General features: G+C 34.9%; 1 protein-coding gene across 1 annotated transcript in view; it reads right to left on the bottom strand.

Moving 5' to 3' along the window:
* Positions 1-12,506, bottom strand: part of PKHD1L1 (PKHD1 like 1) — a 146,034-nt gene that overhangs the window by 68,591 nt on the left and 64,937 nt on the right. Inside the window, exons 37-46 of the mRNA XM_055314410.1 lie at positions 11,844-12,067; positions 9,931-10,915; positions 7,802-8,050; positions 6,691-6,840; positions 5,079-5,253; positions 3,950-4,106; positions 3,377-3,533; positions 1,854-1,933; positions 1,273-1,402; positions 102-231 (exon numbers count right to left, since the gene is read on the bottom strand). Coding sequence (XP_055170385.1) covers positions 102-231; positions 1,273-1,402; positions 1,854-1,933; positions 3,377-3,533; positions 3,950-4,106; positions 5,079-5,253; positions 6,691-6,840; positions 7,802-8,050; positions 9,931-10,915; positions 11,844-12,067 — 2,437 coding nt within the window. The remainder of the gene's footprint in view (positions 1-101; positions 232-1,272; positions 1,403-1,853; positions 1,934-3,376; positions 3,534-3,949; positions 4,107-5,078; positions 5,254-6,690; positions 6,841-7,801; positions 8,051-9,930; positions 10,916-11,843; positions 12,068-12,506) is intronic.

Raw genomic sequence — 12,506 nt, 5'->3', positions numbered from 1 at the left:
TGATCAAATAGTTGTGGACCTTCTGAATCATCCCTCTTTTACATAGTTTTAAAAAAATCTCTGTTCTAAATTAAAATTATCATACACAGAAGACATCATACCTGTGACCTGTGCTTGCAATTACAATCTTATCTCCTGGTTTCCAAGTTACTGCTTCTTGTAAAATCAAAGTTCTTTCCCCTGCCTTTGCAGTATGAGCCAGATGAGTCCAGATCACAGAAACAGGCAGACCTGGAGCCAACATATAAACTAAGTATTTCTAAAGATTCATTTTCTTGCATAGTGAGAGTTTTATGCATTTTAAATATTTGCCTGGATTGAATAAATTTGGGGAAGGTTCATTAGATGTTAGATTTTATACCTTTCTCAAAAAAGAAAAAGAAATATTTAGAATACTTGCTTTATAAAACTAACAGTTAGGTTTATGGTAACATGTGTAGGTCTAGAAAACTGAAAAAACATCTGCCTGCAATGATACACTCTACTTAAAACAATTTTCTTTATAGGAACACAATATAAACATGGTGTGATACTATTGTTAAAACGGGCAGAAGCCTATGATCTTTGCCATTGTTGATAGAAATCACTTAAATTGATAATCTAGAGACAAATGAAATGTGTAAATTTCTGAAAATTATATTAGGATATTTATTTAGCACAATGCAGGATGACAGTTATCATCATAATAGGGATGTTTATACGTTCTAAATTTATAAAAGAAACAGATTATTGCAATATAGAAGGCTTTAATATAAAAAGGACTCACACCATGCTTCCTTTAAATAAGTAACACTGATACTTCACACATGACCATAATCATTTTTATATGCTGATAAATTTCCAGAATATAGTTATGTAAAACTATAACTATAAACGTATATTTTAGAAAGAGCCTATTTTAAAATACAAATATAAGAAGTTATAGTCCTCTGCTTCCAGACTTAATGCCTTTTTATACAGATAAATGAATGCAGTAAACAATCACTATGTACAGTGGTAAGCGCAAAAATACGCAAAAGGTGTTATGGGAACAAATGGAAAGGAATAAGCAGAAGAGTGTAGAGAAGACCCAGAAGGTTTTTTGCTAGAAGTGAACTTGGTTGCAAGTCTTGGTAGTGTGAGGGGCTGACAGGCTTTGGATAAAGAGGGGACACATAAAGACAGGAGGAATCTGGCAAGTTTTCATTTAGAGATAATTATTAGGAGAATTATCTCTGGTTTTCTGGCTAGTATCTCCTAGGCCAATTCCCTGAGCCCTTTTGGCTGCCCTACCATGCAGATCCAGGATTCCCTCTCGGACAGCCAGAGTTTTGGCGCCATATACTGGGAGCTCAGGAGATCGCAGGTGTCCATGCAAAGTAATGACTGCCCTGTGTTGAAAGGGGGATGCTTCTGTCCCAATCTGCAAGTGATTTCACAAGCATCATTCAAAAAGTTAAAACTCAATATCCACAATTCTAACCCTGCAGAAGTCATCCTTTCCTTTGAGAAACCAATTGTCCATTCCTCAGTTCCTTTCTTATGAAAGATAAACCTTTAATTTTCTAGTCAGCCAAGTATACCTGTCAGATCTTTGGAAAGAATACTGAATGACTTTAGCCATCTCTCCGAATTATTTTTTTTCTGTTCTATTTAAAATTCTGCTCTATTATAATTCACTATTATCTTTCCATTAAAAGCACAAGAATACTCTGGAAAACGTTTCCCCCAGAAAAAGGATTTTAGACCAATAATAGAGACCTGTGTAATGGTAAACCTATGAGAGTTTGTTATAATTAACTATCATTTTACACATAATATTTTATAAAGAAATAGAGTTTAGCGATGATTATATATTAGGTTCTCTTATATACCTGAAGAATGCCTCCGTCTGTAATTAGAATATTTTCTGCCTGCAGTTCAATATCAGCTTCATCAAATATTAGAGTTCCACCTATGAACCACACAATTTTGAAATACAACACAAGGAAATTATTATTCAATGCTATTTATTTAATGAGACTTAAAAATTTATTAAAATTAATTAAATTAGAAATTAATTGAAATTAAATCTGCTATCATTATGCATTTCACTTAACTTCACTTATTAGGCAACATAAAATATAAAAACTTCAGAGAAGTCCCAGGAGTTGATAGAAAAGGAAATCCCTAGGCAGATTGTTTTGATCATTGTTAGTTTCAGTGCGTTTAAAGAGTGCCCCTAAAATGAATTAAACTTCCATAAACACAAGGCCTCAAAATATAAATTAAGAGCCAAAACAATTAAAATTAAAGAAAAGTATTTTTTTATAGAAATCATTATAATGCTGACATTACCGACAAACCATGAGAAACTCTTAACTCTGTGAAACAAAGGATTGCAGAAGGGGAGGAGAGTGGGGAGATGGGGTAACTGGGCACAAGGAAGGCACTAAGGAGAGGGCACTTGATAGAATGAGCACCGGGTGTTATACTATATGTTGGCAAACTGAATTTAAATAAAATATTAAAAAATACTGCTGACATTACCTCTGAACTTTTATCCCCTAATTTGCACTAGTAACACCTATGGCCTGATTGGCATTATTAAAGAATGTGCTAAGATATATTTTTATGAGACTGATGTAAATGTGTGAACAGTAAAATTCTACTTATCCAAAGGTCCAATAGTTAATAACTTCAAATAAATGAAACACTGCTATTATCACAGAAGTTAAAACCAAAACAAAATATAAAGGTCTTTGAGCAGCTAAAACCATTATGGCAAGGTTTATACATGAAAGCCCAAAGCATTTTACTCTTGCCAATCTATCTCTTTAACATGCAATTGTAACAGTTCTACTTAGTTAGTCTTCTATAGTAATAACAGAACATCAAGAAGCAGAGAGAACCCCAACTACAATGAAAGCAGGCTCAAAGGCAAAGGTGAGAATCACAGCTGGCATCCAATGGGAGCCGGGGAGTCATTTAGTATACAATTTAGCAAATCTCTATAATTTTATAACCCCTGGTTCCCACTATGCCAGTTTTTTTCTAAATGTGATATTCCTTTCACTGTTGTGATCCACCACAAGTGCATAAGCACATATGTGCATACTCATACATACATTATTAAAACAAAAGTTTCCTAAAACAACATATAACTTTGAATGATGCTTACCCATAAGAATGCAAGACATTCTGATATGTTCTATCCTATTTAATTAAAAGATTCTGGTTATGATACACTAAATATCTGCATAGCACATCAGATTCTAATGCTCCATTTAAAGTACACAGTACTCCACCTTGCATTAAAAACATCATACCACTATGGATGTTCATGAGTTTTAATTAAATTTACTTCACAAAAATATACCATAGATAGAATCTAATAAGCAGACTTTCAGAAATTTACCCTGAATAAGCAACATTTTCAGAATAGGTGTATTTTGATCCAGCAAAACTGTCTGTCCTTTTGTAATAACAACTAAAGACCCTTCCTCTGGGGGAGATTTTCCTCCCCATGAGAAGTTGGAGGACCAAGCATCAACATACAGGAAGTCAGGATCATCCTGTAATAAAACAGGAAAGACTTTTAAATTGAGAGTTATCAGAATTCTTCATTCAATTTCTCAAAAAAGAAGAAATCTAAACCAGTAAACATTTTCATTAGTAGTAAAGTATAATCTACTTTATGTTATAGCTGCCTATTGGTTTATTTCACAATAATAATAAAGTAAAAAATTAATTACCAATTATCTTGGAATCCAGATTAAATAAAAACTTGAAATCATAAAATGTTAGTAATAAGCAACAAAAATATGTTAACTTTAAATTTAGTATGGTTACATCTCAGTTATTTTTTTGGAGACATTAACAAAGTAAAAAGTCCATTACCAATTACTTCATATCCCATAATGCCTTTCTATTTTTTATTTTTTCCCCTATTTTTTGTTGCTATGATTACCACATTCAACAGCACTTTTACCAGTTTGGCCATGCCAAGGCTTCTGATGTTGACATGCACTGGAGCCCACCCTGAAGGGCTATGGGCACTTGTCATACAGATGATATACGTCTTGTTGGAATACTCAACATCACATTTGGCTTCAGCTATGGTGATGAGAACATCTTGCACATTTTCACTGTAAAGAAAAAGGGAGGAAACATCGTTGTTTTTTTCTCAAATTTCTAGTTCCCACTGTCAAACCCTATAACTGATATGCATTATTGCAAAAATAATGATCTTACTCTCTGATCCATCAAAGTGCAGATTGACACTTTGTTCAGTAGTAAAACTTCAAAATATTTGTTGAGAAAAAAGTAAACAAAGGGTTTAAGCAGCCAGGAAATAAAACTGTACAAATTAGCAGACCTTCCAGTGTTGGAAGAAAACTGTCTGGGTTAAATTTATTGAGAGATTCTTTGTTAGTCACTAAAAAGCTAATTTTTAAAGAGACTTTCAGGGATCCCTTTGTTTATGTGATATTTTCACCACATTCAAAGACTTTAGAATTTAATATCCACGTTAAAATGCAAGTTCAAGGTCTTGAGAAATTATGTACTTGAGGAATTAAAATGGTCCTTTATGATTTAGATGAACTGAGGTTTTGAAGTCAGCCTTATCCACTTGAAGAATGATGACAGTGCAGTACATAAATTTGAGCCAAATAATGAATATGTTTAGGAAGAAGGAATCTGGCCAGCTACAATGAATGGATATGATGTATGAAGACATGTTTCATTGACCCAGTGAAGCAGATCATGGTTGGTGATGAGATGGTGAGGGAAGCATAAGATGTGATTTATTCTTAGGATCTGACTAGGATTTGAGGCAAATTATTTAACCTCTCTAATTTCAGTCTCCTAACCATAAAATGGGATAAAAATATCTAAGAGGGTAAGGCAGGAAGTTTCCATGGGGTAAGAAGTGCCTGACATGAAGTACTGGATAAATGTTAGCTATTAGTACTATGGTGTGCCTCACGCATGACTTCTGAGCAGATGGGTACACATTACATGACTATATTTAAGCACCGGTCTTGCATATGAGAAGGCAGGAGTAATGGTGTGAGCTTGCATCTATTTGCTGATGTATGTGTATGCGAAGACAGTACCTGAAGCCTGATCCCATGATTGTAAGTCTGGTGCCCCCTGCTGTACTGCCTCTCTTCGGATATATTTCGGAGATGAGTGGTGTCAGTGACATAGTATATGTAAAAGGAGTCGTGGAATGTGACAAATCCTTCCCATTGACCACACTCACTTCACACATTTGCTCAGGTCCTCTGCCTAGGAGAGAAGGACTGAATTGAGAATAGTTGGGCCATCAGGCCTTTATTCATTTCCAAAACCCCCAAATACTTTCAATAACATCTTCCTTTTCCTGAAATCACTTCCAATATACACAGGCTATATGTCAAGTAATAAGGATCTCTAGCAATAGCCAAAAACATCACAAAGTTCATGCACATTATCAAAGGGAAAAAAACACTTAGATCCTTCCTTGGAGCCTCATACTGTAGACAATTTTGCAGACCTCCCTGTGTAGGGTTCCAGCCTATAGGATACAACATTGTGAATCAGAGCAGGAAAGGAGGAACTGCTAAGGCATGCATACTGGTGACAGCTGGAAGCAAGGTAAGAGACAGAAATATCACAGACACCCAGCACAAAAGTACAAAGAAGAAGCAGAGCTGGCATTAAGACAACCCAAAAGCCTTGACAAATCTTGACAGCACTGTTGCATTTTTTAAAAAAATCAGCATATAAACTGATGTTGAAAGTATAAATAAGCTGATTCATAAAAAATATTATATTTTCTTCAATATTCTTTAAGAAGCCAGAAAAGAAACCACTGGGTGGCTCAGTGGTTAAGCATCTTCCTTCGGCTCAAGTCATGATCCCAGGGTCCTGGGATCGAGCCCCACCCCAAGTCCCACATCCGGCTCCCTGCTCAGCAGCGAATCTGCTTCTCTCTCTGCCCCTCCCCACTCATGCCAGATATTTAAATTTCATAATAACTAAAGAATTAGGGTTAATAATATCTCCATTTAATAAATGGACAAACTGAAACAGAGTTTAGTTACTTAGCTGATGTTGCATAGTAAGTGGTAAAATGAGATTTGGGGGCTCCTGAGAGCCTGGGATTTTAACCAGTAAATGAAAATAAATAAGAGTAATAATAACAGCAGCAAATCACATATCATGTCTCAGATATCATTCCATCCTCTTTGCACACATTAAGTTATTAAACATTACAAAATCCTATAAAGTAAGTGAAGATGATTATTCTCACTGTACAGGGGAGGAAACACTGAGGCTTGGAGAAGTTAAAAAACCCATCCAAAGGCACAGCTTGGGTCTGAATTTTGGCAATGCATTACCAGGGTCTGCACTCATAACCGTTACGCTATCCTATCTTTAATGGAAACTAAGAGTTCAGTAGAAATTAAAAATGTGTTCTCCATTTGGCATGCTCCATTTATGAGATAAATTAAAAAACCACAATTTATTATAAATAATTCAACCTAACCCAAATGTTATGAATCTTGAAAGACATACAAACCTAGAAACAAAGTTCTAAAGAAATTGTTTAGAATCAAGATGGTTATCAAGGTGATTCAATTGCTCCCCAAAACAAAAACTCAGAAGGAGAAATTTAGACTCTGATTGCTTTAACATTAATCATTTCTCAAAAACTGCAATTCTTTTTTTCTGACTACTCACCATCATTGTGTGGAATTTTACATAATAGTGTTGTACAATCAGATTTCAGCCTGTCAATTGCGCATTCTGAGCCACACACTAATATAATTGAGGTTTCTGGATTAAACCCAGTGCCTGTCACAGTCATGGTCTGACCACCACCGAAACTCCCTAGTGAAGACATACAAAAAGGAAAAACAGCTAATGAAAAGAAAAAACTCCTCTCTGTATATATTTTAAAACCTGAATTGGAAGTAAGTTACACTAAATGAAACAATTCTTAAAATTGAAGTTACATATTGCATTATACTTTATTATATTATATTATACTATGTTATATTATGCTATATTAATGCAACAGAATCTCTTTTGATTATAGGATTCTAAAACTTTTACTGAATAAATGTTCCATCCAATCATTTATTTAAACTACTTCTAGGCGGGCACCTGAATGGCTAGTTGATTAAGCAGCTGCCTATGGCCCAGGTCATGATCCTGGGGTCCTGGGATCGAGGCCCACATCAGGCTCCCTGCTCAGTGGGGAGTCTGCTTCTGTGTCCCTCCCCTCACTCATTCTCTCCCTCTCTTGCTTTGTCTCTCTTTCTCTCTTTCAAATAAATAAATAAATAAATAAATAAATAAATAAATAAATAAAATCTTTAAAAAATAAACTACTTCTAGAAACTAAAATTTAAGAGAGATGTCAAAAAGAATTTCAGATTAGTCAAAACATGAATGTAAAATTACTATTTAAAGAGGACCACATCGGTTATACTTTCTTAAGGAGTTTAACCATTAAAATAATTTTCAAATTAAAAAACACTTAAGTATTCATAATTAGAGACTGTGATGTCTAAACATGATTTTATAAAAAAAATTTCACATATAATCTGGACATTTTAAGTAGGATTAAATTTGAAGTTAATTATATAACAAAGAGAAATATAGGCAGTAAGTGAATATTTAGAGATGCTTAACTGATAGATATGCATGCTTATGTGATACATAAAAATATTTTTAATGTGTTATAGGAACTACAAGTTTTAGCAGTGTTTAAAGAATTTTTTTTTTCTAAATAAGTGTTTACTGAAACAATAAAAATATTTGTAGGTTTCTGCAAATTCATGACTACCTTGGCTCGGATGAATATTCTGAATAGTAAGTGGGTACTCAAATAAAACCGTGGACACAGCAAAGCCTTTTGTCTTATGATGCATCATAACAGGAAAAGTGCCACCAGCATGATCTCCAATGATGCATTGCAATACACTATCATTGACCATGGTTACATTACATGGAGTGTTGTCTATCTTCACTGAAATTTCCAAGATATCAATTCCAAAGTTAGATCCAATGATTTGAATTTTGGTTCCTGGTGGACCTTAAAAAAAAAAAAAAAAGCAAACAATATATCTAAATTCTAGTAATTTTGCATGCATTTAAAGATAAACCTGGGGATCCCTGGGTGGCTCAGCATTTTAGCTCCTGCCTTCGGCCCAGGGCGTAATACTGGGGACCTGGGTTAGAATCCCACATCAGGCTCCCTGCATGGAGCCTGCTTCTCCTTCTGCCTGTGTCTCTGCCTCTCTCTCTCTCTTTCTCTCTGTGTTTCTCATAAATAAATAAATAAAATATTAAAAAAAGAAAAACCTAATTACTTCCATAAACAAGATGATATCTGGTATTTTAAAGCTAATATAAATATTAACAAAACACAAACTTTGGCTATACTATATGTTACAATCTATAGTCTACTTACTATAAGTTATCTCAGCATTCATTATTTTCCAGCCCTTTGGTCTGTTCCCCTGTATTGTTATTCTATTGTTCTTGTTAATGATTATTCAGGTCAGTGGAGATGAGGGAAAAAGAGAAGAGAGATTTAGAATCAGGAAGTATGAAAGTTTGAGCAGGGGTGGTGGGTTGGAGTATATTTTAGGGAAGGGGCTTAGTATTTCTTTTTATTTTTAGTCTTTCCCAATATTGACAACTCTTTTGAGGATGATTTTTCTTAATTTAAATATTTTTGATATATACTGATAAATAGATTATGATAGGTAAATAATTAGATGTAAGATAGTAGAGTATTTTCTCATGTGCGTGTTGGCCATGTCTCTGTCTTGCTCTGTGAGATTTCTGTTCATGTCTTTTGCCCATTTCATGATTGGATTGTTTCTTTGGTGTTGAGTTAAATAAGTTCTTTATAGATCTTGGAAACTAGCCCTTTATCTGATATGTCTTTTGCAAATATCTTCTAAATGAGAAAACTTGATGTATCAAAGGAAATTTCAATAGCAAATTTCTTAAAGAGAGAGAATACACCTTACCCAAACCTGACCACATTTTCTGGTAATGTAAGTTAAAAAAGACTTTAAAAGGCTAACATTAGTTCTTCATTAAAGTTGCCATTCTAAGTTACATTATACAAATGAACTTCTTTAATCTTCATGCATGAAGAATCTTTAATTCTACATGCATGTACCATGAGGTAGGTACGATACCAACCTCATGGTACATGCATGTATAAGGAAACTAATATTTAAAAATCTTGGTCCAAAGTTGCATCACTGTAGAGTAGAAGGACTGAGATTTGAACCTAGGCATCAAGGCCATGTTCTCATCAGTACACTATAGCTAGTTCTCCAGAATTCATCATGTAGATGATAAGCATTCCAGCAGCTTAAATATGATCAGAAACACTATGGAATAATGACATAAAATTAGGAAGACATCTCAATCTATTCTTAGCTTAGAAAAATGAGTTATGCTAAATCACCAAGTAAATCTTATTTATAATATTTTTTCCATCTGAATGAGCCAATTATCTCCTTAAAAAAACTCTTTTGAGTCAATAAGTTAGTATTAACTGTAGTTTCATGGAAATAAGAGATACAGAAAAACTCTCAATGTTTAGTAACCTACTTCTGAATTTAAACAGCTGTTTCCCATGCCATATCAACATTAATCACATTAATTATTAATTTTAATTCATAGATACCCATCTATTTCTTCCTCATCTTGAAATATAGGTCAAATTAATGGATTTTGTTTCAAAATAGAAGTTGGAATTTGACTAAAAATATTATCCCAAGAATGTGTAAAAAATAATCACAAAATTGAAACTACACTGAACTCAAATCCCATTTATTTATTGTGTTTAGTGGATTGTCTAAGAACACATTATTATTCCAATTAGACACTAATAAATATTGCTGGCAACACTGTATCGAGACAAACAAGAAAAGGAAGGTATTGGAATACCTGTATTTGGGACAAGTTCTCTGAGAAGTGGAGTATCTTCCAAGGCATACGTAAATGACAGAGGTGGGTAAGCAACTTCATTAACAAAGATCTTCACACTGACCCTTCCAGCTGTTCCTGCTGGGGTACAGCAGTAGACTTCACTAGAGTTGACAGAGATAATTTCACAAGGTTCATACCCAACAGTGACTGTGGTGTTGCCTGGGTCGAAGCCATTTCCTGTGATCATCAAAGTAGTTCCCCCAGCAATGCTGCCAGAAGTTGGTGTGACAGATGCTATGGCAGGGCTGCTAACAGTAAGGTTTCCCAGAGCCAAGCCTTTACTTCCTACCACAACACCAAGAGAATGAAGTCCAGCTGGGAGAGGACCCACAAGAACAGTGACATTATTTTCATTAACGTCCATAGCTCTGAACTGTTGGTTTCCAATGAACACAGCAATGTCCTCCAAGATAGTGCCAAAACCTTCTCCTTCAATAAGAACTTCTACAGGTCCTTTGATAAAGTTTGGAAAGACTCTTGTTACAAAAGCAGTGATGCTTTCTAAGTATGAAAAGCTGCAATTTCCCTGACACTGGGCAGGCACACCATGGATTAGAAGATCCACTTTCACAAGCTGTTGGGGAGCAGGAGATGTTTCACATTCAATGGCTGTATAATTTACTGATAGAACTTTACAGGGAAAATGACCCATGAAGACTTCTACACCTGCAGGAGAAGCTGCAAATCCAGAGCCTCTTACAGTCACTCTTGTCATTCCTGTAGTTGATCCTGCATTTGGCAACACCATGTTGATGTTTGGCAAAAGCACAAATCGCCTATCAAATTCACTAGACAGTGTATTGAGAGCAGTGCCCAGGTTGTAGACAGTTACTGTGACAATTTCCCTGATGCCAACATTCATTGAGTTTTGAGGGTCAATATGACATCTAATGGAATTGTCACTACTTTCTTCTACAATACAGGGGTAGCTACCAATTGTAACCTAAAAGTAAGATGAACATGGAAACAAGTCAATATATTACTTAGTGGGAACTTAAATTTTCTATTAACAACTAAATTTTAAAAATTTAATCTCATGCAAACTTATTTATTCATAAAATTAATTTGGGGGGCTGACTAAGGCATCTCTCAGATTAATTTTAAAACTAAATTATAACCATACATGAATTTTCATAGCTATATTATTCATAACAGTCAAAACATTGAAAACAATCTAAATGCCCATGATTGGTAAATGGATGAATACAATGTATATACTATATAATGGAATATTATTTAGCCACAAAAAGAAGTGAAGTACTAATATACATGGAATAACGTGGATGAACCTTGAAAATACTATGTTTGGTGAATAAAACTGGTCACAAATGACCACATGTATTACTCTGAGAAAGATCCGGAATAGGCAAATCCATAAAGATGGAGGTAAATTAGGGCTGGGAGGATTGAGAAAATTGGGTGTAATGTCTAAGGGTTAGGAATTCTTTTCTGAGGTAATAAAAATGTTCTAAAATTGAGTGTGGTGGTGGGACACCTGGGTGGCTCAGTGGTTGAGCATCAGCCTTCGGCTCAGGGCATGATCCCAAGTCCCAGGGACTGAATCCCACATTGGGTTCCCTGAGGGGAGCCTGTTTCTCCCTCTCTCTGTAGCTCTGCCTCTCTCCGTGTGTCTGTCATGACTAAATAAATAAAATCTTTAAAAAAAATTGAGTGTGGTGATTGAATATCATAAAATTCAACTCTGTGAATATACTAAAAGCTATTGTATTATGTGCCTTAAATGCATGAATCCTACAGTATATGAATTATATTATAATAAAGCTGTTAGAAATTAAATTATGAGGTTATAGATGAAACATTTTCCTTTTATTAAGTATATGGTAGTAAGAAGGAGATCTTTACATTCTTACCTTATTAGCACATGTGAGATTACTGAAGCCACGTCCAGTAATTGTTATCAATTCGTTTTGTGTTCCAGCAGATGGACTAATGTTGTTTATAAATGGTGAAAAACAACTTGAAAGCTCAAAGACCAATCTGTCTGAATTTTTAACCCTGGTATTGTTTGGGCCACACAAGGGTTCTGTTGCTAGGCATCCTGCCACAGAGCTCCCCAAGTGCAAATCCACAGGTCCTTTAGGCAAAAGAACTGCCTGTAAGTCATGGATAATATTCTAAAACAAGAACTGTCTTCAGACTGCATTACTCTTTATTTTAATGGTGGTGGTTTATATGCCATTAAATTTTTTTTGGTTTTATTTTAATTACAAGAGGTACTCAGGCAGTACAAAGTTAAATTAAAGACCTAGGCAAAGGTGACATAGTGAAGAATGAAGAGTGAATATAAAATTATTTTTCAATTTGTCTAAGGCCAAGTCCTATGGGGACAACAAAACAATAACATCATCTCACATTTTGATATATCTTGGGGCACACTTCTTCATGCTACATCTCATTTGAGGCACAGAAGAATTCTGGGAGAATGGCAGGGCAATACTAACATGGGCCTCATTTTACAGAATAAATTCCAGCCTCAGAACTGTCCAGATCTACGCAAGGTCATGCGGCTGGTC

Source organism: Nyctereutes procyonoides, unplaced genomic scaffold (assembly GCF_905146905.1).
Source record: "Nyctereutes procyonoides isolate TBG_1078 unplaced genomic scaffold, NYPRO_anot_genome, whole genome shotgun sequence".
NCBI lineage: Eukaryota > Metazoa > Chordata > Mammalia > Carnivora > Canidae > Nyctereutes > Nyctereutes procyonoides.
The sequence above is the reverse complement of the archived record's forward strand: the minus strand, read 5'-3'. Positions and strand labels throughout refer to the sequence as shown.